We start from the raw sequence: 27,600 nt of genomic DNA, 5'->3' as shown, positions 1-27,600 counted from the left end.
ACATCCAGAAGGGTAGTTTTCTTTTATTAAAAAACAAATTACTAACAAAAGGGTAGTAAATTTGACAGTGTATCATTGAGTTTTTTTATTTTATTAATATATAATATTTTAATAATATAATAATATATATTTTAATAATATATATATATTAATAAAATTCCAACGTAAAAAAAAAAAAATATATATATATATATATATATATTTTATTTATTTATTTTTTTTTTTGTAAGCATTTTCTCAAAATATGTGTCAAAATACGTTGACACATCTAAAATTCATACTGCCAACTGAAACAGAAAAAGTTTTGGCTAAATTAGGAATCATAATTCTCTCTCTCTCTCTCTCTCTCTCTCTCTATATATATATATATATATATATATATATATACAGTATTGTACTGAATTAATTTAGAGCCTAGAAAGGTTATAAAACACTCATTGTTTTTCTTACCTGTTCGATATCCAGTGTTGTTAAGATAAACTGCAAAAGATCGTGGCTCATGCTGAGCTTGCCATGAAGGTGACGAGCAGTTCTCATTGTTGGTGTAGGTGTTGTGATTGTGGACGTACTTCCCCGTCAGCATAGAGGATCGTGAAGGACAGCACATGGGTGTAGTAACAAATGCATTTGTGAATGATGTGCCACCATCCTCCATGATCTTGCGGGTTTTGTTCATCACCTGCAAAGATCCTGACACACAAGACAGACAACACAAAGAGAAGAACTTAAACTTAGTGTGAAATCAAACAGTAGTTTATTTTGCTAGTGCAGATTCTTTAGGTGTACAATTAATTCATGAAAGTCAATCCACTGAAAAAAAGAGTTTTAGTATTCTTTAAAGAAAGTCTGACCATTTACTTCCACATTTGAACTTCGTTGACTTCAGTTTGAGGGCTTTAAACACAATATTCTTAACCATGCACCTCTTACCATTAGTTTGCTATGCGAGAATGATGAGCAAAAAATTCTCACCCCCTACTCAATATTCTGTTTCAGTTGGAAGTACATAGAGTACTTCAACAAACTAAAATACAAGTAATTCATACTCAGACTTCATATTCCGACTTTAAATGAAGTGCATGTTTTCAGTCAAAAATTTTCAGTGGAAGAGGGAGGAAGAAATCCTGCAGTTTTGTAGCAATGCAGCATCTTTGTGTGATTACAGGACTTCTCACATGTCTGAGGAAAACCGTTGAATATTAAAAGAGGAAAGAGTCAAATCTGCGAGGGCAGTCTGAGATTGAAACTTACAGAAGGTTGTGTTTTTAGGGGAAAGCTTACCACATACTAAATGAGGGACTTTGGGTGGTAGACTAAGATGACTAACAACAACAACAACAACAAGCTAATGTCTCGGGTCTGAAGTCCGAGATGGCCAAAGACACTTTCTTTCTAGGAAAGTTAATAATGATAATAATTCTGAGTTAATAATGAACAACTTCAACTTAGTGGAGCTGATGAGTGACAATATTATTGAAAACACATCATAGATAGTCACCTGGACAACTGGCTTGGTTTATCTAAAATCTATCTTCAAAGATGTCAGCCTGGACCACAAAGCCAGTCAAAAGGGATTTTCGGAAAATTGTTTGACATTGAGACTTATACATTACCTGAAAGATAAATAACTAAGCTTCCCATTAATGTAGGCTATTGTTTATTTAGATTACAATATTTGGCAAATATAGAACTTTTTGAAAATTTTGAATCTGAGGGTTCAAAATAAAATAATAATAATAAAAAAATCCAAATACTAAGAAAATCACATTTAAAATTATTGATTTGATTCGATTTGAACTGATTTATTGATTTTATATATTTACAGTTAAAAATGTACAAACATGAACTTTATTTAAAAGGATAGTTCACTTAAAAATAAAAATATACTCACTATTTACTGACCCTCAAACATTTCCAAACCTTTATGAGTTTCCTTTTACGGTTGACCACAAAATATGATATTGTGAAAAACGTTGAAAACATGTAACCTTTGATTCCATAGCACAGAAAACAAATACTATTAAAGTCAATGGTTGTCGGGTTTCAGCATTTAAAAAATAAATAAAATAAATAACTTCCCTTGTGTTCAGAAAAATAGAAACTCAAGTAGATTTATTTACAGAGTTAATTATAACAGAATTGTCAGTTACTTTTAACATTCAAATGCTTTTTGGCATGAAATAAAAATCAATAATTTTGACTTATACAATGCATTTTTGACAATTCCAACAAATAAACTCATGCAACATACAGACTAATCTAACTAACATAAGACTGGTCATATGGTCCTGGATCTCATATTAAAGTTCACCCATCCAAATCAGTGAAGGGAATAATAATAAAAAGCAGTGTTTGGTCTACAGTTCCATTCCCATGTTTCCTCAAGTTTCATTCTGTTTTTGAGGATCTCTACAGTTACTTTCCAGCCTACTTGCTGATTCATAACTCCTGCATGCCGAGTGCTGACAAAGCCTCCAGAGAGTCGTCTGAGGTCTTGTCTGCAGAACAGATGGGCCATTAATGATGAATTGCATCTGGTCTACTCACCCAACTCCACATCCTGGTCATCTGTCATGATGAGTATGATGTTGGGTCTGATGTTCCTCCGGTCACCTTGAACTCGCCCACGCAGGCCCTGACCGCGGGTGGTGAAACCAAAGCAGACCAGTGGGGCGGCCAGGACCATCATCCAAGCCAGGCTCACCAGCTGCATCATGGGACTGCGAACGCGAATCAGAAGGTTGGAATCCTCACAAGGTAATCTGTTCGGGAAAGAGCAAAGAGATGTTAATGCTTCTGGTTTTCCGAAGAGGCCAAAACAAATGTAAAAAAAATATTGGAGAGACTAAAAAGAACCTTAAGAAGACAAACGGCAATTCCAGATCCTTCGACAAATCATGTGCATCTGCTTTTAAACTTAATTTTCACATGCACAGGAACAGACCATTGGGAAACTTAATGGTTGCACTGAAAGTAAACATACAATGCCCTCTTAAAAGGCATCAATGAATACATTAAACTTCCCTTTTTTATAATTAAAGTGCTACTTTACTAACAAAGCATGCAGTTTTAGATTACCAACGTCACAAATAACGCAAATGTTCAGCCTGCACTCATAAAGACACACTTTCTTAAAGTCAGAAAGGCCTGAGTGTCTCTCGCCGTGTGTGCAGACAAGCCAGTTCTTTCTCTCTAATCAGTCACACTGCTTCAGTACTACTGAGGTTTTGCTATTGGCTATCAGGGGCAGCACCGACCCACACCCAGCCAATCAGATTTTGTCATCATGGCTGTCAGTTAGAAGGCCCAGAGCTTGTGACCCCTAGCGGACACCCAGTGGGACTGATGAAGGCAGTAAAGGGGAGTGAGGGTTACGCTACATTAACCCTTGTGCTGCAGTCGCCCGTCACAGATTTACACACTGACCCCTTTTACACAGCATGGCATTCACTCTGGCTCAAAGATGACTCAGTGAAAGCATGAATTTTTCATGAAACATGCTTGAGTTTTTGTACTTGCACATGAGGTGAGGTGACTTTTTTATATTTATTGTACCTGCAGACTGTGAGCATGCACAAAAGAGGGCTTGATTGATAACCCTGTCTGATGTTTGGGCAAGTTTATTATAGAAACCATATGGAGGGATATATTTCATGCGGCTCCATGCTGATCTTTGTTTCTGATCAATGAGCTGTTAAAAAGGTTGAACATTTATGCACCTGAGCCTCGTTGCTTGTTATTCATTTGGATTGAAATTTTTACTTGAAAATTAAACTTGAATAGAGAGTTTGCAACTTGCAAGTTCATGTCAACTTACACTAAAGTCCTGGTCAGATCACACGACTTGGTCACAATTTCAAATGGGCGTCATGGCAAATTCAGTTGTTTCTTTTTGTGTAATGTGGCATAGTTCACGACAACCAATACCATGTCTTTGACGCCTCATGACAAAATCACAGAAAGTCTAGAATGTCCATTTTTTCCCCCGATCTACACAACAAGTTCCGACAATGGACAGGAGGGGCACATTATTTCTCAGTTATATCTGCGAGTGCTGCTGTCAATCCGCGGGTCAGGTAATTAAAAAAATAAGCTGCATATTTACTTATGGGTGGGTCTCGGGTGGATAAGATCAATCATGGGTTTGCAAATTTTAACACTTTTCTCTAAAATATTAAACAAAAGTTTTAAACAATTTTATTTGACAGACTGGCACAAATATGCAGACATCTCCATTCTCACAATGAGTTGAGTTCTCTTAGCCTTCCAACCAAGTTTGTTCTTTCGAGGTAATCTGGAAACATGTTCAGTGCTGCTAATACATGGTAAAAGCCTGTCTTGCTTATACAAAATACTTGATGAAACTAATAAATTAAAACTTAACATCTTTTGTCATTAAAAATGAAAACATTTTAAAATAAGTCTTTCTGAAACTGTTAATACTTTAATTGTATTTAGGCTAGATTTAATTTTATTTAAGAAAGAAGTTTGTATTTTGGAGCTGAAGCATATAGTGGACAAGTTTTGAAGCATTTCACCAATAGCAATGTTATTCGTTATTCTTGTTTGTCTAGTATATTGAAAAAAAAATACACGTTTGATCTAAGATAATGGTACATAAGATAAAACAAACCACTGAAATTAATATAAGAAATATTGTTATAGCAATGTGTTTGTTATGTGACTGCTTTGGAAAATAACACTCACCATAGACATCACGGGATGACTGATCGTGAAGGAACATGTAGTCTGGCACATTTGTTACATTCGACAAGTCAAGATTTTATCAAGATTTATTTTATTTATTTATTTTTTTAAATTGCATAATCTGACATAATGATTTTAAGACAATAAAAATTGTGTGATCTGACCGGGGCTTAACCCCAACCTTACTATCAGCTAATAGCCTAAAGAGAATTAATTGCCATGTAGGTGCAATGCAACTTATAATTCAATAAAGTGTTTTGAAAATAAATAAATATAAACCAAATATTTGATCATAATCATTGACTTCCATAGTATATATGGCAGTATTCGGTATGGAGCTAAATGGGCAGCATCTAATGTTTGTTTAGTACCATTCTTTATACAATATCTTCAACAGGCGAAAGAAACATATATTGGTTTAGAACAAGATAAAGATTTCTGGGCAATTTCCCCCCTTAATTGCCTCTAAGATCATTTTTAACAAGAAGACCAGTGAAGGGCACAACATTTTTGAGTAAATTAGAATCTGCACCAATTTTACAGTATTACCACAAGGCCAATGTGTCCACATATTTAAACTACACTGGAAAAAAAAAAAAAAAACATTCAAAGATGATTCCTTGGATTTTTCAATTTATTTGGGCTTAATTTTAAAGTTAAGTTGAAAATTACTCAATTTAATTTGTTTAAATTCACCTCAAATAAATTTGTTTGCAACAATTATTTTTTCAGTGTAACAATTCTCCATTTGAGACATGATAAATACTTTCTGAATTAGTGATGTGGGTAAAAATCATGGTACAATAATCACAATTCCTATCTCTCTTTCAGGTACATTAAATGTGACTTCTGATAAGAAAATGATGTTGAACAGAAAATCATGCAGATGATGTCTTATATAGAATACTAGAAGTTTTTCTTTGTTTTTAACAGAGTGGATTTCAGACAGGCAGCATGAAGGATAGTCAGTCCAGTCACCCTGACAGCACTGTGCAAACACTGGCGCTGTTTAGACAAACCCCTGGTGCAGGGAATGGCAGGATTCAGTCAGGTCAGGTCACGCATACATAGTTCCAGATCTCATGAAAATATAGAGAACAACTCTGATTCTTTCATTCAGATGTATGCTTTTTTTCATCCTTTTTATGCCTACATTGTACAAATTAGATTGACTTCTCAGCATCAGTATTCAATTTAAAGTGCTAAAGGAATCCTTTCATTGGCCTTCTCATGTGACACTCAAGGATGAACTATTGTGTGAAGTGCCTCCAGCAATTTAAGTCTAACATTATTAAATTCAGCCAAAAGAAAAAAAAAAAAGTCTAGGTATGAGCCAATACATCTATTTAGCTCAATCATGTGTTCCTCAAGCAACCCAAAATTAAACTGTCTCTGCCCTCAAAGATGACACACTTACCCTCATTCCAGCACTGTAATTTTAGAATACAGTCAACCCAAAATAGCTCTTCTATTTTCTTCCCTAGAGGGAAAAAAGGTTGTGAATTATAATTTCGTTTTAATTACCCTAATTACTGTGAAAATGCGTTCCAGTTGGGGGCACTGGCAAGAACACAAACCACTACTTTGCTTTTCTTTGACACTCGCGTCCTTTACTGACCTCTCGCTCTATGAAAAACAGTCCTGCTATCCTCCATTTCCGTGAATAATGGGAAACAAAGCATCCACACTTCCATGACTCTCTGACACTGAATCAGCACTGGGCTGGTATGCAAAAATGATGTGATGTTTGTGTCTGAAGCCTTCAGCGGAAAACCTGGCAACTTCCTCTGGCTTTAGTCGGACTGTTATTCAGATTAATGGGCTTGTAATGTGCAGAACAAAACGTACTTCCAATTTGCTTGCTTTAAATTTGTATTATACAACTATTTAAGAGTCAGTTATAAAGAAGACCAGTGCATTGAACTCTGGAGAGAGCAAATGAAGGAATCAAGGGGAAAGTATTGCAAGTACTGGGAAAGTATTGCAATTATTACTATTAAAATTCTGGATTAAAACTTGCAAACAAAAAGGCAAACTATGAAATATAAATATGTATACAAATAAAACAATTACTTTTATATTTCACACATTAACTTATCATAAGTGAACCTGTTCACTTGCTTGATAACGCAAATGTAACACATGTACAGTATGATGATCTGCGGAAGACTAATTATTTTTAAAGGGTCAAGAAACACCAAAACATTTTTTTAGATGTTGACAGTCATATATGTGTCCCACGCTGCTAAAAAAAACTATCAGGACACATATATAAAAAAAATTTTAAAAAAGTAAAAATTGGTTGTTTTTGTGTTCTTTCGAGCAAATTCGTTCTTCCATTTTGAAAAAAAAATTAAAGCTGCGTCACGGCGATTAGATCCTTATGTGAATTCCAGTGTGTAGATTGGATGTCTGTACTGGCCAGTAAAACGTGACGTCTTTGAGCTTTTAGCATTAATTCATGAGAAAGACTTCTAAGTCTTTCTAGACCTTCAATCAGCACGCTCTATTGTGTATGAGGTGCTACTTCATTAATATGCATGATAGCTTCGAAGACAGTGTATAGATGGCAGACAAACACCATGCTGCATTGCCAATCGTAATTAAAACAAGTGGAAGAAGAAATGTTTGTAGACATGGGTTGTCAGTGTTGCATTTATAAATGTGCTGCAATGAAGGTTTTGTTTTCATTCCCCGCTATGAGAGCGCATCTGGACTCATGTGGATTACAGTGATCTGCTAACACGCGAAATATATTTGTAAGGAACATTTTTTACCCGAGAGCTTTTTAAATCTGGAAATGGCAAAATCCAGATTTGCCACTCTTATTTTAAAAAAAGACGCGCTTGCAGTTCGTGTTGTTTGTCCTGTCTTTACAGATTCGTTAAGTGTGTGATCAGTATTCTGTTTATGTTTATTTAGAGGCAAAGTTAGTTAGTATTGTCAGCAGTACTCTTTCAGTTTCTAAAGGCATACCCAGTTTCTAAAAGCATACCTTAGTCAAAATGATTGAGTTACTAAGTTTACAGTACATTAATATCACTACAATATCATGGGCTGAAAAATTCACTGTAAATGCAGTAAACATGTTAACACCTTAATCAAACAGTTTCCCTCGTGTAGGATTTTCGCCACATTTTGTGACAGGATAGTCTATACACACACGGATTTCTGACACTTCCTACCAACCTCATCTAAGTTTTTTTTTTTTTTCTCTCATACGATGTGTGGTATCAAACATTCTATTAAGACTACACTCTTCCAGCAGTTCCTTGCATTCAGTATCTCGTTTGTCATGGGAGGCATGCATGAAATATTCCTGAATGAAAGTGAAAGTGCCAAACTGCAGTTAAAGCCGACAAATTAATATTTGGACAAATAATTAGATTGCTGATGTTTATGTAAATGTAGTCACTGTCTTTCTCCCCTGCCTATGTGAAAATCAGCGCATGCCCGAACTGAGACTCCCATTTTTCTGCAAACCCTTCCGTTTTTCCTTCCCCCGACATTCCCACCTAAACAGAGCTGGACTCACCCACTTTAACTCACTCATGTCCCTTTAAGGATATTAGTGCACTTGCTAAGGCAATAAGATTCATGCAGCATCCCCAAAATGGGACAGAAAACTGAAAAAAATAGATTCATCATGTCTTCACACATTAGTGGTTGGCATATTGTCTTGGCATTATTTGTGCCCCTTGTACTCACTGTGCATTGTTTAAACACCAAAGCCTAACGTTACAGGTCATTTTCTTCTCAGTTCCTTCTTTATCTTTTGATTTAATTATATCAGCTAATTGTGTGTCAGAGTTGCGAAGTGAGTAGCACGATCGCCTCACAGCAATAAAGTCACTGGTTCATGCCCCGGCCGGGTCAGTTGGCATTTCAGTGTGGAGTTTGCATGTTCTCCCCATGTTCACATGGGTTTCCTCCAGGTGCTCTTGTTTTCCCCACAGTCCAAAGACATGCAATATAGGTGAATTGATCTAGCTAAATTGGCTGTATTGTATGTGTGTTAAGAATGTGTATGGATGTTTCCCAGTGTTGGAAGGTTATACTCTGCGTAAAACATATGCTTGATAAGTTGGTGGCTCGTTCCACTGTGGCGACCCTTGATTAAAGGGACTATGAATGAATGCTATTAGGGCATTGTGGTTTATGGTCTTTATCGACACCAACTGGATACGCAAATCTGCTGAGCGCCATTCCTTTGTAGACCTGCAGTGCTGGGAAACACAAGAAAGCATTCTTCTGGTCACAGATGAGCACTAGAGCAAGCATCTTCTCAGCCCTTATTGTTTTTAGGGATTAGAGGAAATGACCCAGTAAATTAGCCTCTACTGTACTAATCAGGGCTAAGCTGGGAGAATAATATTTGGGATTTATTAAAAAAAAAAGGTCTGGAAGGTTCAAAGGGGCAAAACAAAAAGGCTACTATTGGATTTTTCAAGTCTGACATGCAGCTGCCAAAAAATTGCCCCTTATGAAAGAGTTGCAATTTTCAGATTAATAGATGACAGGATCAGAGTCCTTTGGTGTGATCCAAAATATGTACTTTTATGATTTTACTATGCTTTCTTCCCCCTTCATATGTACTGAGGCATTGGCCCCCACTTTTTAACCACATAGCTGTGTTTTCTACCCTGTAGCGCTATCAGAGACAGCAGCTTGGAGGTTCTTGGTTAGAAAAAAAGCCACCACTGCTGCCTGTGGTAAAGGCCTAGACCACATACTTTCATGCAACCTGAACCCCCTTTGACCCATGTGGTAATGTGGGGTGGTTAACCTAAACCTCAAGCACCTGGACCCTCAGAAGCCTCTCCAAAATGAAGGCCGCCGAATATACAGAAGGCACACAGGTAAGGATAGATGAATTCCCAGGGAAAAGACCGAACGATTAAGATCAGAATGTCATGACCCGGCACATTCTTTCAAACCATGCTGGGGTTTTATAACATCTAGACTGCATCACAAAAAGTCTGGTTTCTGTCAATCCCTTGTCCAGGAAGACGAAAATGGCAAGGCCGCATTCATAACATGTGTGATCAGCTTCTAAAAATCACTTAAATGCAAACCCTGATCTAAGTCACCTTGAAGTAATTCCTTTTAAAGCAAAGCACCATGCAAGAACTTGTCCTTCACCATGGCAAAGTTGTTTGTGCATCTTCATTGCAAATGAGAGTCCCTCGTGAGCCAAGAACTAGTATAAATCAAACCAGATGGCACAGCTAAATAGTGAGTCAGCCATTCATAAATGCAAGGTTTCCATAGACAAAGACAGTCTCGAGGGCTAATCCCCCTTTCCATTCCCTCACTATAGAGACTTCGCTTCATGCTCTCCACAGAATGTGCCTGTACAGAAGCCAAGTCACTGGAGAACAATCAGCAGTAAGAACCCTTCACAGTTTACTGATTGTGACAGTTGCATTTTAATTATCAACGATGAAACAAATTCTCTAAATGTCCCATTATGAGACAGAAATTACTGAATCAGTGTTCTGAAATGACACACCTGTAGCAGGAGTCTCTTAAACAAAAATTTTCATTGTTGAATGAAATGTTTTTTAGTATTTTCTAGGCCGTTTGCACTTGGTATTACAAGCATTTTGGTCTACTGCATAACAAACAGAAAAGGGAGACATTCCTTGTTTCAGCTGGTGTTTTAGACAGTCTCATTTGTCAATTTTTGACTGCTTTCTTAAATTTATTTGAGGACTTTTGATCCATGGCATGAAAGGAGATAATAGTAATTGTTTTGATAAATGACAGTAAGTGAAGTTTATTTATAAACTAATTTCGAGAAGATCACATGCTTATGATTTACCACAGCTGGTCTCACTACCAGCTACTACAAATACCTACTAACCACCTTAGCCTATTCTATCGAAAGATAGAAGTTACTATAAATAACCACAGTCTTTATTCCACATTTAACTTCATCTGAAGGAACCCACCTTTTCTTCCCTTCTCCCCCTTCTTTCGCCAAGAAAAGACAGAACCCAGTGGTTAGCACTGTTGCCCCACAGCAAAAACACCGCCGGCTCTGGTCCTTTTGTCCGAAGTTATCATGTTCTTCCTGTGTCTGCGTGGGTTTCCTTCAGGTTCTCCAGCTTTCTCCCACTGTCCAAAGATATGCATCATATGTAACAAACTAATCTAAACGGGCACTTTGTCTAGCTTTCAGCATCAGTATCTTTCCTTCTCAAAGTAGTTCACCATAGCATCATCAACCAGAGAGTTTTTGAGATCTACCTGAGCTCACCTTAGCCTCATCAGCCGAGGAGTGTTTGAGATCTACCTGAGCTCACCTTAGCCTCATTAGCTGGGGAGTGTTTGAGATCTACCTGAGCTCACCTTAGCCTCATTAGCTGTGGAGTTTTTCAGATCTACCTGAGCTCACCTTAGCCTCATCAGCCGAGGAGTGTTTGAGATCTACCTGAGCTCACCTTAGCCTCATCAGCCGGGGAGTGTTTGAGATCTACCTGAGCTCACCTTAGCCTCATCAGCCGGGGAGTGTTTGAGATCTACCTGAGCTCACCTTAGCCTCATTAGCTGGGGAGTGTTTGAGATCTACCTGAACTCACCTTAGCCTCATTAGCTGGGGAGTGTTTGAGATCTACCTGAACTCACCTTAGCCTCATTAGCTGGGGAGTGTTTGAGATCTACCTGAGCTCACCTTAGCCTCATTAGCTGGGGAGTGTTTGAGATCTACCTGAGCTCACCTTAGCCTCATTAGCTGTGGAGTTTTTCAGATCTACCTGAGCTCACCTTAGCCTCATCAGCCGGGGAGTGTTTGAGATCTACCTGAGCTCACCTTAGCCTCATCAGCCGGGGAGTGTTTGAGATCTACCTGAGCTCACCTTAGCCTCATTAGCTGTGGAGTTTTTGAGATCTACCTGAGCTCACCTTAGCCTCATTAGCTGGGGAGTGTTTGAGATCTACCTGAGCTCACCTTAAGGTCATCAGCCAGGGAATGTTTGAGATCTACCTGAGCTCAATCTCCCCTCTCTCACTGCAAACAGGAGGGTGCTTTGGCTCGGGGATTTCTTGAACTCAAGGTTCTCGCCTGGGACAGCATGCCTAACAAGCTTATGATAAATCATCAGCTAAGTGTGAACTCTCGAAATAGCTGATAAATAACAGTCAACTCATCGTGCCATTTAATAGACTGACTGTTTAATATCTGTTTACACTTTATTATGATGGTCCTCCAAGAGGCAGTTATTAATTAACAGTCTGCTAAATTAAAGGTTGGCCAATAAATCGAATGCAGAGCAGCATTTACTACACAGTGGCAGTAAACTTACAAGCTACTTCTACTAAATCAGATTTGTGAATTAATTTAAACTAATCGCTGAAATAATCAATGAAATGTCTAATGGTAACCATCAAAATAAAGTGTAGGCTTTAATGAAGATTGTATGACTGCACATAGATATTTTTTGCAGAGGCTTCATGCATATTTCTATTTTCTGATTATTCCCATCAGGGAGAAATGATTACTTAGCCATGGAATTTTGAGGTTTGGGTTTCACAATGTTTCTTTTTTGAAATCAGCCAAGACTTCGCTTCTTTGTCCACAGTGTCAAAACCTACAGTGTCGTGGAGGACTGTGGTCAGGGCACACCGCATGAACCTCTGTCAAGAAGTGCTGTCCACCCACATGGGAGCAAGCAGGGCCAACAAAACTAGTGTGATGTGACCAGTTTTAGAGCGTGTGTTCCCAAAGTAGCTCCTCTTTGCTCAATCCCTTTCATGGCACATTCTGTTCTCACTGATGGAACAGACGGCTGATGATGTGGTAAGAGCAGGAATGTAAAATCTGACTGAAGTGGCTTTAGTTTGCTCTCACACCACTGGACCGTTCTGCTTAATCACTACAGAGTGAATGGATACAATGCAGTCGCATGAACGACAGCCGTGCCAAATCACTTGCACGCAAACACCTTTTCTGAATGGGAAAACCACATGCAGCTTGAATGAGGGCTCATAGAAGAATCTCTTTTTGGATTAGACACCTTTACTTGATTTAGTGAATTATTTTTCATACATAACATGCATACTGTATTCATAATAATTAAAATGAAAGATTTTGTATTAGTCCCAAAAACATGTTGTGAACACTGCAAGTTATCTTTGAGACATAAGCCATTTTATTTATCATTTTTTTTATTTTATTTTATTATATAAATATGTTCTTATGAATAGAGAATAAATAGAAAAAATTAAATTGTGCATCCCATAGATTCTAATAGTTATATATAGATCATTTTGTATGTACAGTAATGAAATTTAACATGAAAACATTTCCCAGATGCTAATTCTTAAGGCGGGATGTTTACAGCATTTAATCCACACAAACAGAGAAAGCCCCATTTCTACATTTTAATGACTACAGAAGCTTCATGACAAAAGCAACCTATACAATCCTAAGCTTTGCCCTGGTAGTCATACAACTCCAACAGGAGGAGACTTTCAAACAAGTTCTTTCAAATGCAAGGCCATATGCTAGAAACATCCCAGTAATGTCCCTGGGATGTTTTTCTCTTTGGCCCTTGCTGTATTTCTGCGTGCATCTAGACTATGTGTGCATCTAGTCTTCTATCTGCTAGAACAGCTGAGCAAACTCCAAAATCAAAATCAGAAAAGGCAGCAGTTGACAGCAAGCCAGCATAGAAATGCCACTGTCCAAATAAGAGCACATGCCACATGGATTCCTGTAGGCCAAAGAGCTTAGCTCTGACTGTTATCTTGCAGTTTTTGAAGACATGGACAAAAACAACTAAAGTCTAATGGTTATTTTAAAAAGCCAGAATGACATGGTTTTTGCCTTTACCAGACACACAAACTACTATGATTACTTAATGGTTTCATAGTTTGAACTGTATTTAGAGAAAATTTTTTTTCTCTGTTAGTCTTTAAATGACATAAAGAATGACATGTTTGCATTGACAGTGTAGTTTCAGAGAAAATAGCAAATAGTTCATGCTAATCTCTACCCCTCCCACAGGACCTCATAGAAAAGGACTCTATGTTCTCCTACCGAACAGGTAGTATCTCCTTCATTATGAATGCATGTTAATATAATTAAAATAATCTGCTTCCCATTGACTTTAAAGTCCTACTCCAAAAGCGTGGTGATTGGGATTTTGGACCAATGAGACCAATTTACTCTGCAAAATATAGAAATCAAAAGTTCTTTTATTAGATTTTTTTTCAGTTGTTATTATAATTTTTTTGCAGAAATTGAATGCTAGGACAGTAGTAGATGAGAAGGTGAGGTAAATAGTTATTTTGTGAGTTTGTGTGGAGTGTGGATTATAATCTCAAAGAATTTGAAACACATGCCATGGCCACTTTAGTTCCCTGACCAAGCTGCCAGCTCACATTAGCAGGTTCTCCAGTGACACTGGCCTCACATACACCTTCACCCAGCTGTAGCTTATGGCAGCCGACCATACTGTCGATCAAGAACCCTAGTCACTGGGCCTCTCATATACTTTAAAGCCCAGTCAAAACCTCCCTTTAGTCTCCACACATATCTACCCTTTATTTTTGAATGCCAAGGCAGGGGGGCTGCATCGACCTCTAAGAGTTTTATGATTATTCCATAATCCAATATACTAGCACCAAAGAGGCCCCAAAAGTCAAGCTGTCTGGGAGTGACGGTGGCGCTATGGGTGACCTGTACTGCAGCATACGTGACTCAGGGGTGCTGTGCGGCATCTCAACAACTGTGAGAGAGAAAGAGCGAGCAGCTCACAAGCTTAAACATACAGGGCACAAAATTCAGAGCTAAGCAAATTCCATTCAGCTCCTCCTCGGCTTGGCTTTGGGAGAGATTAGCTTTCTCTTATGAAGGCCCAACTCATTAGCCACCTGCAAAGTTGGCGCAGCATAGTCCAGTCAAAAATCCAGACCTCCTCGACATTCTCCAGCTACTTACCCTGCTGTTTAAATGCAAGTACAATCGACTAAGATTGCCAGGTATGGCTGAAATCAGCCTTGACCAAATTTGGCAGTGTTTTAGCAAAAACCAATTGGAGACTCTTTCTAACATTTTTGCTTGAGTTGGAGCAACTGATGCAAACCATCTTCGCCTCACTCGGTCAGCCGGGAGGTCTCACTGGAGAGGTTTTCAGGCCATTCCTTTAAGTGTGTGGTTAATGAAAGAAGCAAAAAAGCAGATCTCCAAAGACAGCATAATGGAGGAGGGGCAATGTCAAACATTTGGCCTTTGATCAACTTGGTATATGACAAATAACAGAGAAACAGACACAGTAAAAGCATTTTATGGGTCTTTGGTGGGAGGGGGCGAGAAATTAATTACAGCTGCAACCAGCCATACCATAATAAATGTGCTTCTTTGTTTTGAGAAATTCTTTTCTGTCAGACCTTTTGACGTTAGTTCATTTTCTCCACAATACATACATCAATACATAGGGAAAAGTAACTTTTTAAAACTCCATATCCAGATTGTAGCTAAAAACCAGTTAAAAAGAACCTCCCAACTTTCATCTTAATATAATTTTTCTAAAAAGATATCTTCATCTCACCATGGTGGCAAATACACCAAACACATTAAAATGCCACATAAAGAAAATATTCAAATTGCTTCAGTGAGTTTCCACTGATGTAACTATCCCGAATAAATAAATCTATGTCTTTTCCATGAAATCAGCAGCCAGCTCCCACATGAAGAAAGCAAGAAGCCAAGCAAATCTGTTTGAGCTGGAGTATCCTTACCGCTTAAGTGATCCTAATATTATATGTGCTGCTCACTGATTAAAGATGCATGGCAACATTACAAGTCTAAAGACATAAATTCAAAGCTATTTTAAAAGGGGTGCCACTGGGCCACATTTATACCACGGGGTTCCGTGTCTTGGACGCCCAGTTAGTAATCATCACGGGTCGGTGAAAAGACCTGGCCACAGACGTATACAGATGAAATGACCCGGGAAGATCTGATAGTGATTGATGAATATTCCTACTGGAACACTTGTCAAAACATATTAGCTCTTTTAAACATGTTTCCTTGACAGGGAAGACTGTAAATCCAAGGCTTTGCGCACTTGCTTGAGTAATATGAAAATGTGTGATTCTTTATTCTGAATCCAAGAAAATTCAGTTATACTTTAGAAACCATCGACACCGCTTTTGCACTCACACTGTTGTGGACACCTGGTTTGTGTCTGATCTCAAATTGTTCTGCACCTTTTCATGAAAACAAAGGAGGTTCAAGGACAGACGTTTTGGTTCAACTCCAGCCTAAAATTTGCTCAAACCAAGCCAATGAGAAGGAAAAATACAGACAATGTCAGTTTCTTTAATAATAGCATGTAATAATAATGCACGATATTGCTATATGTGTCAAAATGTGTAAACTGTACTAGAGGTCTGCATTCCTGTGACTGTACTGCGGGAGCTGCGGGACCAGACCAGATTTTTTGTGGTGCGGGAATAAATTTCTGAATCAAACGCAATAACGGTTGGTAACTCTGGTGTTGAACAGGAGTAGGCGGTCTAACAATATATAGTTATCGAGTCCCACTGTTATTTCAGAACAGCTTATCTCGTATTTCTTCATTCTTATTGAGCACCAGTACAGTAAGTGTTCTCGCATGACCATTGCTTTCTGCACGTGTATTTTATTCACAGTCTGTGCACACATCATCTGCATAATGGTCCTTAGAGCGGGCTTTACCTTAGCAGAGAAAAGTGAAGATGTGCTTTCCTTGAAGGACATACTTGCATTATAAAACAGTTTAAAGTTAGGAAATCCACAACAGGCAAGTCTGAGCCTTTTTTATGCATCATAGATGGAAATGAAAAAAAGCACACTGCGCAATATGATAATACCTCAAAGTCTTACCCTTTAGCAGTCAACGGGGTCGCAGACCAGATGTGCCGCTCAGCGCAGCACCTTGCATCTTAGAATTCTAAACATCTATTTCTATCAGGGTACGCATACCAGTGCCTCAAGTTGGCAGCTGTCTGTGGCGCCCAACTACAACTCAGGACACTGTTTATATTTCTGTCGCACCATGTGAATAGTTTCATTTTAAATAACATGCTAATGTGTGCATCTGGCGAATGTTACTTCTATTTCTCTTTTGGTAGTACGCAATTTAAAGTTGAGATTTTGTAAACCAGATCTTAATTCAGCGAGATTGGTTGGGTAGGAGATTATTCTAAGGGGGCAATAGGTGAACAATGACTGAATAGACACTGGGAGCAGTCGCATGTGGAATAAAACCTAGCGGGAGTGGGATTAAAAAAATCAGTCCCGCGCAGACCTCTACTGTGCACAAAAGTGACTCGCATATGAAAGTAAGTTAACCAAGGGTTTTAGTTTCAGTATTGAAAAAGAACGGATGAGAGTACAAGTTAATGCAATCTGCTGATGCTAGATTCAATCCCAAGACTGAAATTATTTTCGATTCAGTTGCCTATGGGAGGAATTAGCTTGAATAATAAATGGCAGAAAACGGTCAAACTACTTGCTCTACAAAACAAGTGTGTTCACTTCACATAATATTGTAATAAGAAAATGTTAATTCGCAAGCTGTTTAAAACATCTAACAATCAATGGAAGTGAATGAGAACAGAAGTCCTGAGCCAAAAAGATTCCAATGGCTGCCCCTGCTTGTATGTCAAGAATAAGGTCAATAGTGAGCTAAACGCACATAATGTGTCATTGTTATTTTTCATTTGTCATGTCTGTGTAAACGTGGCCAGTTTGTGACAGGTTCCAGTTCACCTGGCTGAGAACAGGCTGTTCAATCTAATGGAGAAGAGGCAAAAATGGCAGAGGTGAAAAAGCTGGGTCAAAACAAAAATTAGTCTATGATTCCAATGACTCCATATTATTAGCATAATGAGTCAAACTAAATTTTGTTTAAACCCCAAATACAAATACTTAGACTAATACCTCTGCTTATAGTAGTCCTTACCACTGGAACATTTATCTGAAAGTGGAGAGACTGAGACAATGTTATTCCATTTAATGCCAGGATCAGCTTTCAACTAACACTTATTTCATCAGTAGGACCCCAAAGTACAGGATTTAGTCACTGCACCTTGGATGGCCACATAAGTGAATATCTCACAGCTTTAAATGTTGTCAAAAAGCACAAGCAAAGCCATCAGCAGTGTCCAGAGCATGCCTTCTGCAACTTGAAGGCTTGAAAATGTATTAGGGGCGCTTAGGAGCAGAATTCCAAACTGTTTTTGGGAGGGGTAAATGGGTGGATGGAGGGCTCTGTCAGCAGGCACCAGTCAGAACATTTCTGTCCTAGTGTGAAATGGTACACTTCCAGAATGTGGGGCATGTACAGACAGAATCTCTGCATAAAGACAACGAGTAGGAGAAAACCCATCCCTGACCCTTTCTGTCAGAGTCTGCTTCAGATATCAGTGGGATGTTACTCATAAAGGAAAGAAAAAACCTATTTGTTATCCATCTCTTCAGCTACACAGACACACGCAGAAAAGCAACCTATAATTTGTACTCCAATGCTGCTCTTGCCAGTGCTCGAGGCGTAAATGCGTGTGGCTTTTTTTTTTCGAAGCGTGCGATCACATCATTTGTAACGTAATTAACTTTGAGTGCACTTGCATTTTTCTGACACCTGTACTTACAGGTCACGCCTCATCCACAGACTATATGATCTTAAAAAAAAAAAAAAAAAAAAAGAAAAATCACAGGATACATTTTTAAAAGCTGTACAGCCAAACTTTCACATGCTTTTACAAATCCACAGCCAGCAGGCCAAACCTAAAATGCTGAGCGCCAGAGAAAAACATGCCATATGTAAATGAGGCTGAGCAAAGTTCTGCTTTGCCCTCGGGGATCCTCAGTTGGCCTTTACTTTTTTTTGAATGGAAGACCATTTTAATCTAAGGCCCTGTTAACACTAATACATTTTGGTTTTAAAATGCATACGTTTTGCTATGGTTACACTTTCATCTACATGACCTCAGAGTTAAAGCCCCGAAAACTGAGCTTTTTGAAATTGTTGAAGAGGCCATTTTCATTTTAAAGGCGTGAACCAGTGTATTTTAAAGGTTTGGTTGTGTTTATAAGATGCAAAGCAATGTGTGCTTCATGTGAACATCACGTTAATTTTTATATATCATATTTTGATTATATACAGCTACTCAGCTAACATGAAAATGACATTACATGACAATGTCATATTTCCTAGTTCCTCCGAATGGCCTCCCTTCAAGAGGCTCTGATTGGTCACCTAACATAATGTGCTGTGATTCACGAATTGGCTCCATGTCACCTCTATGTTGTGCCTAAATAAGACCAAAAAAAAAAAAAAAAATGAAGAGTACACAGCTGTGCAAGGTTAATAGGTTAATGTGTGTAACCTGAAGCACTTGGGATCTCACTAACCCGGATGCATTTTTTTGTAGTCCCCAAACTTTGTTTGCTGTAGGCTTTGCTAAACTAACTCTGTTAAAGCTAATGTCTCCCATTGCTTTAAACTTTGAGCATATTACATTTAGACATGTTGTTTATGTTCGCACAGCTACATTACATATCAACTAAAGTTTAAAATATGATATTGTAGTGGACCATCCCTTAAAATGCTGCGGCTCTATGTCAATGGGGATAGGGGAAATGGAGACATCTAAAAATAAAGGCATGACTGCCAACATTCGCCTATTTGTTTGGGGATTTTATTTCAGTAATAAGTGTCTTGCATCCTTTCCTTGTAAGTTCAGACTTTGCAAGTTTGATATGGAAAACAAACTCCCGAGCACATGTTGGGTAAATCTTCAAAGGGATCAGTGTACTTTATAACCTCATTCATAACACTATATTAACAATAAAATAAAAACATTATATGAGGAACTGTCTATTTTCATTTTGATATTAACAAATTAACAGATGCAAAAAATGTTAAGGCGTTGTGTAGTTGCATAATTTTGTGACCGTCATGTTCAATGTTTGCATATTTATAACAAAACAGAGCTTATAACATAACTGCCTACTTTCACTTTCATTGAAAAAAATGAAACATGCCCTTTCTCTTTCGCTGAATATCAGTTTTAATAATCAATAATGGACATATTAAAGGTATAATGTACAATAGGTTTACAAAATATAGGAAATAAAGGCAAGCAATAAGTCAATATGCAGAATCAGTGTGTATGGTTACATAATTTAATATATTAACTTATCTTTACGATCAGCCAAAAAACAAACAACAAATAGATTCAAAAGACAAAAGAGTCAATAAATAGAGAGAAAATGAATAAAATATCACGTTTAACAACTATAGTGAGATGAGATTTAGCAGAAAATTGTTGATGAACAGTTTGGCGTGCGCTGCTCTCATCTGGGTAGGTGTGCACCCGCTGACTGCCTGAAGCTCAGATGAGTGTATACGTTACATCACATGCCAGAGTGTGAGTGGGGTCACGTGTGTGGTTTTAAGTGGTGTAGTGTGGATAGAGAACTTTTCAGAAATGCTAGATAAAATGCCAGTGTGGCCGTGGATCGTTTTTATTCTAAAACGTATTAGTGTAAACCGGGCCTAAGAGTTAAAAATAAAAGAATGATAAAAACGTCATAAAACTGAAAATGTGAATAAGTTTAAAACAACTATAAAATCTATTAAAGACAACATTTATCACATATTTGAAGAAACAAAAAAGAACAATTTCAATGTGTAAAGTAATATATAAAGTCAACTAGAAAAGATTTGCAAGTAACATAACAAAAAATCAAATAAAAGTTGTAGAAAAAGATAAAATCAAATTGAGGCTGATCGTTTATTCTTTCCTTTTGAATCATAACTCATCTGTCATCTGTAAATCACCAAATGCAATTTCCCTACCCTTGACCTACGTCTAATTTCTTCACTGCCACATCGATCACACCATGGCAACCAAACAGGAAAACCACAGAACCACTTCATTTGGATGGTACAGCTCTCCAGTGGCTTGCATGTTGGGCTCTGGCGAGACAAACCCAAAGCAATGAAAGGTTTATAGGCATTCCACTCAAGAGCAAGCCACAGCAGAGGTCAGACTCATATCCCCATGGTAAAGACAAAAAAAAAAAAAAGACATGAAAGCAAATTAAAGTTGTTCAGCAGCAGCGTTTAAGTCTGGTACATTGCATGTTTAGAACTGTCATGTCCAAAGGAGGCCGTTATAGATCCGCTCAATTCATTCTTGCAGGAGAAGAAGAAAAAAATTAAATGGGAAGGGTGGAAGGTTAAGTTTTTGAAAGCGTCGCATGCTGTCTTTTATTAGGTGAGCTGTCGGCAGAGTTGCATGCCTATTCTTTCCCCGCAGTTGGTTCTCTATTTCTATTCTGAATTAGCAGAGGATGAAAGCATCACCCCCTGGTCACACCACCTTTTTGAGCCTCCCTCACTGCAATGCATACTGACGGCTGCTTAATTGCATGATATAGGCAGGCAATTTTTTCTTTCAACCTTAAATAGGATTGCAGATTCTGTACAATATTGCACAGCAGAATTAACAAGGTATGGACAATGCCATCCATAGCCAATAAGAACATCAAAATACAATAAATCAAGGAAACAGTACATTAGCTCTAGCTCTACCCTCTAAAGTCTAATGAGAAACTCTTTGGCAAAAGCTTCCAAGTGTATTTAATTTCCCCAACAATTAATAATAATAAAAAAAAAAACTTCTCTTCACACAGGATAGTTCTTCTCATACCACTTTTTTCATCAGAATGGTTCTGCACTGTGAAGCCTGAGCTTATTCTACACTCATTCTCAGCCAGACAAATTACAACTTTCCACAACCTTGGAGAATACATGATGACATAATACTGCAATGCATTGTTCGTCTTACTATAACCAGCCAGAAAACAAACATTGCATACACTGGTATTTCTGCAGATATGTCCGATTTTTGTTCTGTTCAAAGTTCCAGCAATGATTTTAGCCCTGACAGCTTGCATAGCTGGAACTGGTATAAAATCTTTTTCAAGGTATATTGAAAATGAAACCCTTGGTTTTGCACTCTCGCACTCTGGGTTATCCTTTTGTGCACTTAAAAAAAATGTATGTAGACATACAGGACATTATTGCTCAGTGCTCAATAAGACTGCCATAGCCTTTCTCATTTACCCAGGTAAGTTTGAGAGCATAAAGGTTTTAGGGGTGATCTTTTCTGCTTGGAATAAAAAAGAGAAACGCACAGGCTGGGAACCAGTACCAGAACAGTATAAGTGGAAAAGAGGCATAAATTATCCTTCAGGCTTTCAGCATCATGAAACATGACTAACACATACTGCTGATTCTTTGAACAAGCCAACAACATTTTTGCCATTCTTGCTGACCAGTTCCAGTATGAATCTCAAAAAAATAATAAAATAACAAAAAAAAAAAACAAAAACAAATAACAAATGGATCTTTTACATTACCGAATGTTTAAAGAAGCCTAAAGCCGTCTTTCCACTGCACACGACATTCTGACACGATTGTGGGAATACGCTTCCCTGTGGCAGTCACACAGAATTTTTTGTTTTGTCGTGCACCATGGGAGAGAAGCTGTTCTCGCGGTGCCTGAAATAAAGAAGTGCAAAAACAAGAGCTTTTATTCTCTGTTCGTTCACCATGGTTGAATGAATAACTGAATACTATAAACTCAAAGACCACTATAAAGTTTGAAGTGAATGTAGAGAGCGTAGAGACAACATAAAAAATATATATATATTTTTATTACTTATCTATGAATAGAAATGTTTTTTTTTTAATATAGACTTTTTTCTTATTCCAAATATAACTACTAAAAAAATAAATAATTTCTCATCTTGCATGCACGGACCTGCTTGAGCAACACTGGAAAACATCACATCCGGTTGCATAAGGTCTAGTCGCAGGAGTTCAAACAGTTTAACGGATCCACAGCTCAAATCAGATCTAAATTTTCTGCCTACGGAAATGGTTGAAACTCCATGCAGCTCTTGGACTTTCCATTGGAAATGAATGACTTTTGGTCTGTTGCTTGTCGTTTGTCATGTGCAGTGGAAAGGCAGCTTAATAGTTAACACCTAACTCCAGAATGTTTTTTGGATTTGTTAGGAAGGGGGTCAAATTCAATTCTTGAAAATTCCATTTTGAGTTCTTTAGACAACCACTCAGAGGTTGCTTTAAACCCCTATTATATGTTTTAAGGGATCTCAATAACCTTAGGTTTAAAATAGAGTACCACCTCTTGCCGAGGATTTTTAATACAGCCAGTCTTCAAAGAACTGTTATTTTGCCTGGAGAATCTCCAAATGGATTTTTTGATTTGGCAAGATGAGTGGTGTCTGCACTTGATTTGCCTACATGATAACAATACATTTATTTGTCATGCACTTTTCTCAAACTCAAAGCTCTACAAGGTAAGTAGCATAAAACAGAAAAGAGACAATAAATAAAATGTTGCAAATGAATAAAATGACAGTGAAGCTGAACGGGCATTCCTAATGGTTATGGGTAATGCATTCCATAATTTCAGTGCACACTATGAAAACACCCAACCACCCATGGTGTTCAGTCTGCAACATAGCTAGAACAAGGCAAATCTCAAAACAGAGCCAAGACAACGAGCAAGAGTAGAAAGAGACACAAATGTAATAAGGAGCTAGCCCATGTACTGTTTTGTAAGTTAAAATCAGATTCTTAAAATCGATACCTGACTTAACAGGTAACCAATGAAATTGCTGAAGAACAGGAGTAATATGACCCAATACATTGTACATTGACTCAATAGCATGACACGTTTCAAGCACATGGGGGTGCTACTGAGAGCTCCTACACTAACAAAGTTTTCCATTAGTTTGCCGTACTTACAACAGCAGGGATCATCTAAACAACCATGACTCCCATTCATGAAGGGAGACCTGCAGAAGCACAGCATCAGGCCATGAGCCACAGATAAGCAAAACAACATAATACTAAAACCCTGTCAACTCAATTATAGCAATGATGTCAACCACCCTTCCCTTTTAAATTACCACCTCACTTCCTGCAGGAACACTATTATTAAGCTGAGATAAACAGCCACTAGACAGTGTGGCTCAATTTCCTCTCACTGCCTATCTAAACAAGACTTTTAATGTCCATGTGGTTGGAATGGCTGTGTGACTAACACAATGGTGCTCCTCTGAGGATCTTGGGAACAGCTGGCACCAGTGGTCACCTCCATATGCTGCCATTTTTCCAGCACTTGACAGAAAAGACTATACATACGGGCTGTTAAATGTCCAGCACCCTGGCAACTGTGATTTGTTTGACAGAGCAGCAGCGAATATATGCGACTAGTTAAAGGCAAAGAGGCATTTAATAAATGGCACAAGAGCCGTGCAGCGCAGTGGCATAAGGGTTCCCGCTGCTTTTGATTTGAGCCGGTAAGTGAACACAAATGGCAGGGGTTAAATACTTTACACATGTCCAAAGTTTTTTTGAGGAAAACCGAGAAGCCATGCAGGATATTAAATCACAGCGTATGGATATTGACACAAAGACAAAGAATGAAATCTAAATTGAACATCACAGAAATTATCCCCACAGTTGTTCTTCGAAATGAATCCAACTGATCTCTCACACACATGCACAGAGCAGAGAGTTCAAGCTCTCTCCTGGTCCCGCACTCACAGTACAGCTGATCCCCGGTCAAACTCTCCAAAAGACCTAACAGCTACTGAAACAATATTAGTGTTGGCAGATCCAAATCTAGAACTGCAAATTATTCGCAACAGCTGCAGTGACTGTTTAGACTTTGAGAGATTGCTGTGGTTTTATGTCAAAGATGCTGGAAGAAGCATGATGTATCTGTTTACCCAAATATGAGAATTCGCTCAATCTTATATCATTCCAAACATGTTTGTCTTTCGTTATGTGGAAAAGAGATATGAAATATTTACACTTTTGTGTTCCAGTGAGGTAATGGAATAAGGATCCAGGCTGTCAAGCTCCACAATTTTGATCCATTTATCTCACAAATCTATCACACAGCTTCAGAGGACTTGGGATATAGTGCACAAGATGAATAAACCACTTTAATATTTAACTTATTTTGGACAATCTGGAACCACTTTAAGAATAAGACTGGGACAATATTCCACAAAAGAAAGTCATACAGGTTTTAAATGACAAACTCGCTTAACTGACAATTTCACCCCTTTTCCCGATTTAAGAAACAAATCAATTAAAAACAGGCTTGTATAGTTAAAAGTAATTGCACCTGGTGCAAATGATTAATGAAGAACCTTGACAAATTTACGGCATGGTTCTGTTTGCAAAGAATGCTCAGGTCAAGGGTATTGTCTGCTTTCAAACTCAAACAAGGCTTTCGTTTAGATCTCCTCGAAAGACCTCACAGCTACAACACCTAATTACATACGGCTCATATAAAAGATGCCATAAAAGCCTTTTTTTGGCAACTAATGCAACCCATCAAGATTGATTTAGCAAGGTCATTTTCAAACTCCCAATAAATCAAATCTACTTGTGCATTAAATCGATTCAACGCAAGGTAACGTCTGCATAAGCATCAACTCTCAAAGGATTTGTCAAGCACCTACGAAATTAAAGGTGGAGAAAAAAAAAATCAACTAATAAGGCATAACTAAATCCACAGAAATGAAAACACACTAAATGAGAACTGAATTCAAGTCCTGTAGTCGTCACTGGTAATGACTGCCCTCATTGTAAAATCTCAACACTGGTGCTGATGTATTTGTGGTTTTCTCAAATGAATTTTACCGTGCAAGTGAGTGAGTGATGTTGACATGCCTGATTAATGTGTGTAAATAAACATCATTCACACAACTCTGTCTTTGTGGCATTCCTGGCATCATTCTTCTGCCCCCTCGCCTTACAGCTGTACAGTCCCCTCAGCAAACACCTCACGCTGTATACATGCCCGGGAGCAACACATTAATGCTAGACATCTAGTTCTTCATTGGCAGGTCTCTCTTTTTTTGGTGTACTGGAGTTGAGTGAAACTTGTGACATGATTTCTTTGGAGTCGCAACTATGTTTGCATATGTTGCAAATTGGTCCCAGAGATGTTCTTAATGCTACTTAACGCAAGAAACACCTAATTTAAACAACTCATTCCACTGAATGTGTTTGCCGGCAACATGTGCAGGCTCAGTCTCAACCAAATATATACAAACGTCCAAAAGATTAAGTCATGTTCATGCAGTCAAAATCTAATTAAATGCTTCATTAAAGCTTGCATATCATGCAAAACACATTGCATCAGTTAAAAACCACAATCTCTCATTCAGAACCCCAACCCTGACAGCACTTCAGCTTCACATGGGCTTCTCCAAATGAGACAGCCAAAAACCATTGCAGATTGTCTGAAAACCCCCAAGCCTCCAAGGAAAAACAAACTGAGTGTGAATTAGAAGTGTTACTACCTGGATGTCAGTCTTGTTCATGAAGCTGATCTCTCTCTGTTTCTCGCTGTGGGTTGTTTGCTCTTGAGCTCCTCAGAGTGTTTGTGGGGACCACACTGCTCCTGGAAGACAACCTTCCTCCTCTAATCCGTTCTCCAATGTGATGACACACACTAACCCCAACCATCTGTTGAAACACGTCCTCCAGCACTCAGCACAGTGGTGCATCAAGACAAACTACCCAGTCCAATCAGAGAGGGTACTGGGTGGCTCTTCCCAGGCTGGAGGCAGGGACAAGGACATAAGGGAAACACTAGTCAGAGATGTCTAAAAACTCCAGCCACAGTAACCTGAGATTTAGAGAGAGAGAGAGAGGGAGGAGAGAGAGGAGAGGAGGAGGGAGGGGACTGAGAATGCGAATGAGGGAGGGAGGGAGAGAGAGCAGCATGTCTCTGAACAGTTATGTTGCCACTTGTAGCTCACAGGAATCCCATAGAAGCAGCCTGGGGTTCCTCAAATCTTACTTGCACAGATAGTTGTATTGTACTGTAGTACCCTGTAAAGCCTAGAGGAAAGAAGTGCCATAAAGACAGCGTGGTCAGTTAAAGAAAGAAAGTCTCGCATAGACCACAATGCCCTGCTGTTTGCACTTCACTGTTACATTTGCCCAACTCACACCTCCCTGTTATAAATCTTCAGCTGTCCCAGCAGCATTCCTGTCCTTCGCAATCTACTGCCTTAAGTTAAGAGCAAAACAGATTTTACAGAGATAAGAGACTGAGCCCGGGATCATTAGCGCTATTTAGTGGCTTTTATTTCAGCTACTGTCTTTTGCTGTGCTGGATTGAAACTGCTTCAAATGTTGGACTGAATTTTAAGTTTTGCTGACTTATTTACTGTTGTGTTTTAGGTTAGTGGAGTGTTTTCTTTAGTGTAAATGGCAGATGAGTTTACAAGACTCATAACTATAAAACAGTGTCAAATACTTAATGTAATCTTTGGTTAGAAGATTTCTTTTTAAAAGTAACATTAATACAAAGTTTCCACAAATGTTTGACAAATTTAACTGACATATTTTTGTAACCATTACCATGAACCATTTAGATTTTTTTTTCAAATTAAATATTGAATATTTTTATACAATATATATTATAACTTAAATTTTTGATGGATCATATACCATGCAAGACTGCACAATTTAAAATTGCAATTGTCTAATAATTTTGTTTTGTTAATTTTGCTTTGTTTTGTCAATAAGAAGAAAAAAGTATACATACATGCATACATAATTTATTCTTTTATAAATAAATAAATAAAAATGTCTGTTGATGTTTGAAGAGATTTTTATTGTGTTTAGTTAGGGCTAAATAGGGCTAGATTATTAATTAATTAACTTATGTTTTTGATGGATCATACTATTCAAGACTGCACAATTTAAAATTGCAATTGTTTAATAATTTATTTGTCATGCTTTGTTTTGTCTATATGAAAAA

At 38.0% G+C, this 27,600-nt stretch overlaps 1 protein-coding gene across 1 annotated transcript in view; it reads right to left on the bottom strand.

The window, feature by feature from the left end:
• Positions 1 to 26,419, bottom strand: part of sulf1 (sulfatase 1) — a 70,642-nt gene extending 44,223 nt beyond the window's left edge. Inside the window, 3 exon segments of the mRNA NM_001003846.2 lie at positions 451 to 690; positions 2,548 to 2,762; positions 26,129 to 26,419. Coding sequence (NP_001003846.1) covers positions 451 to 690; positions 2,548 to 2,716 — 409 coding nt within the window. The 5' untranslated portion in view covers positions 2,717 to 2,762; positions 26,129 to 26,419.
• Between the last annotated feature and the right edge of the window lie 1,181 nt (positions 26,420 to 27,600).

Source organism: Danio rerio, chromosome 24, assembly GCF_052040795.2.
Source record: "Danio rerio strain M-AB ecotype USA chromosome 24, GRCz13ab, whole genome shotgun sequence".
Classification (NCBI taxonomy): Eukaryota; Metazoa; Chordata; class Actinopteri; order Cypriniformes; family Danionidae; genus Danio; species Danio rerio.
This window is presented reverse-complemented; position numbering and strand designations above follow the sequence as displayed.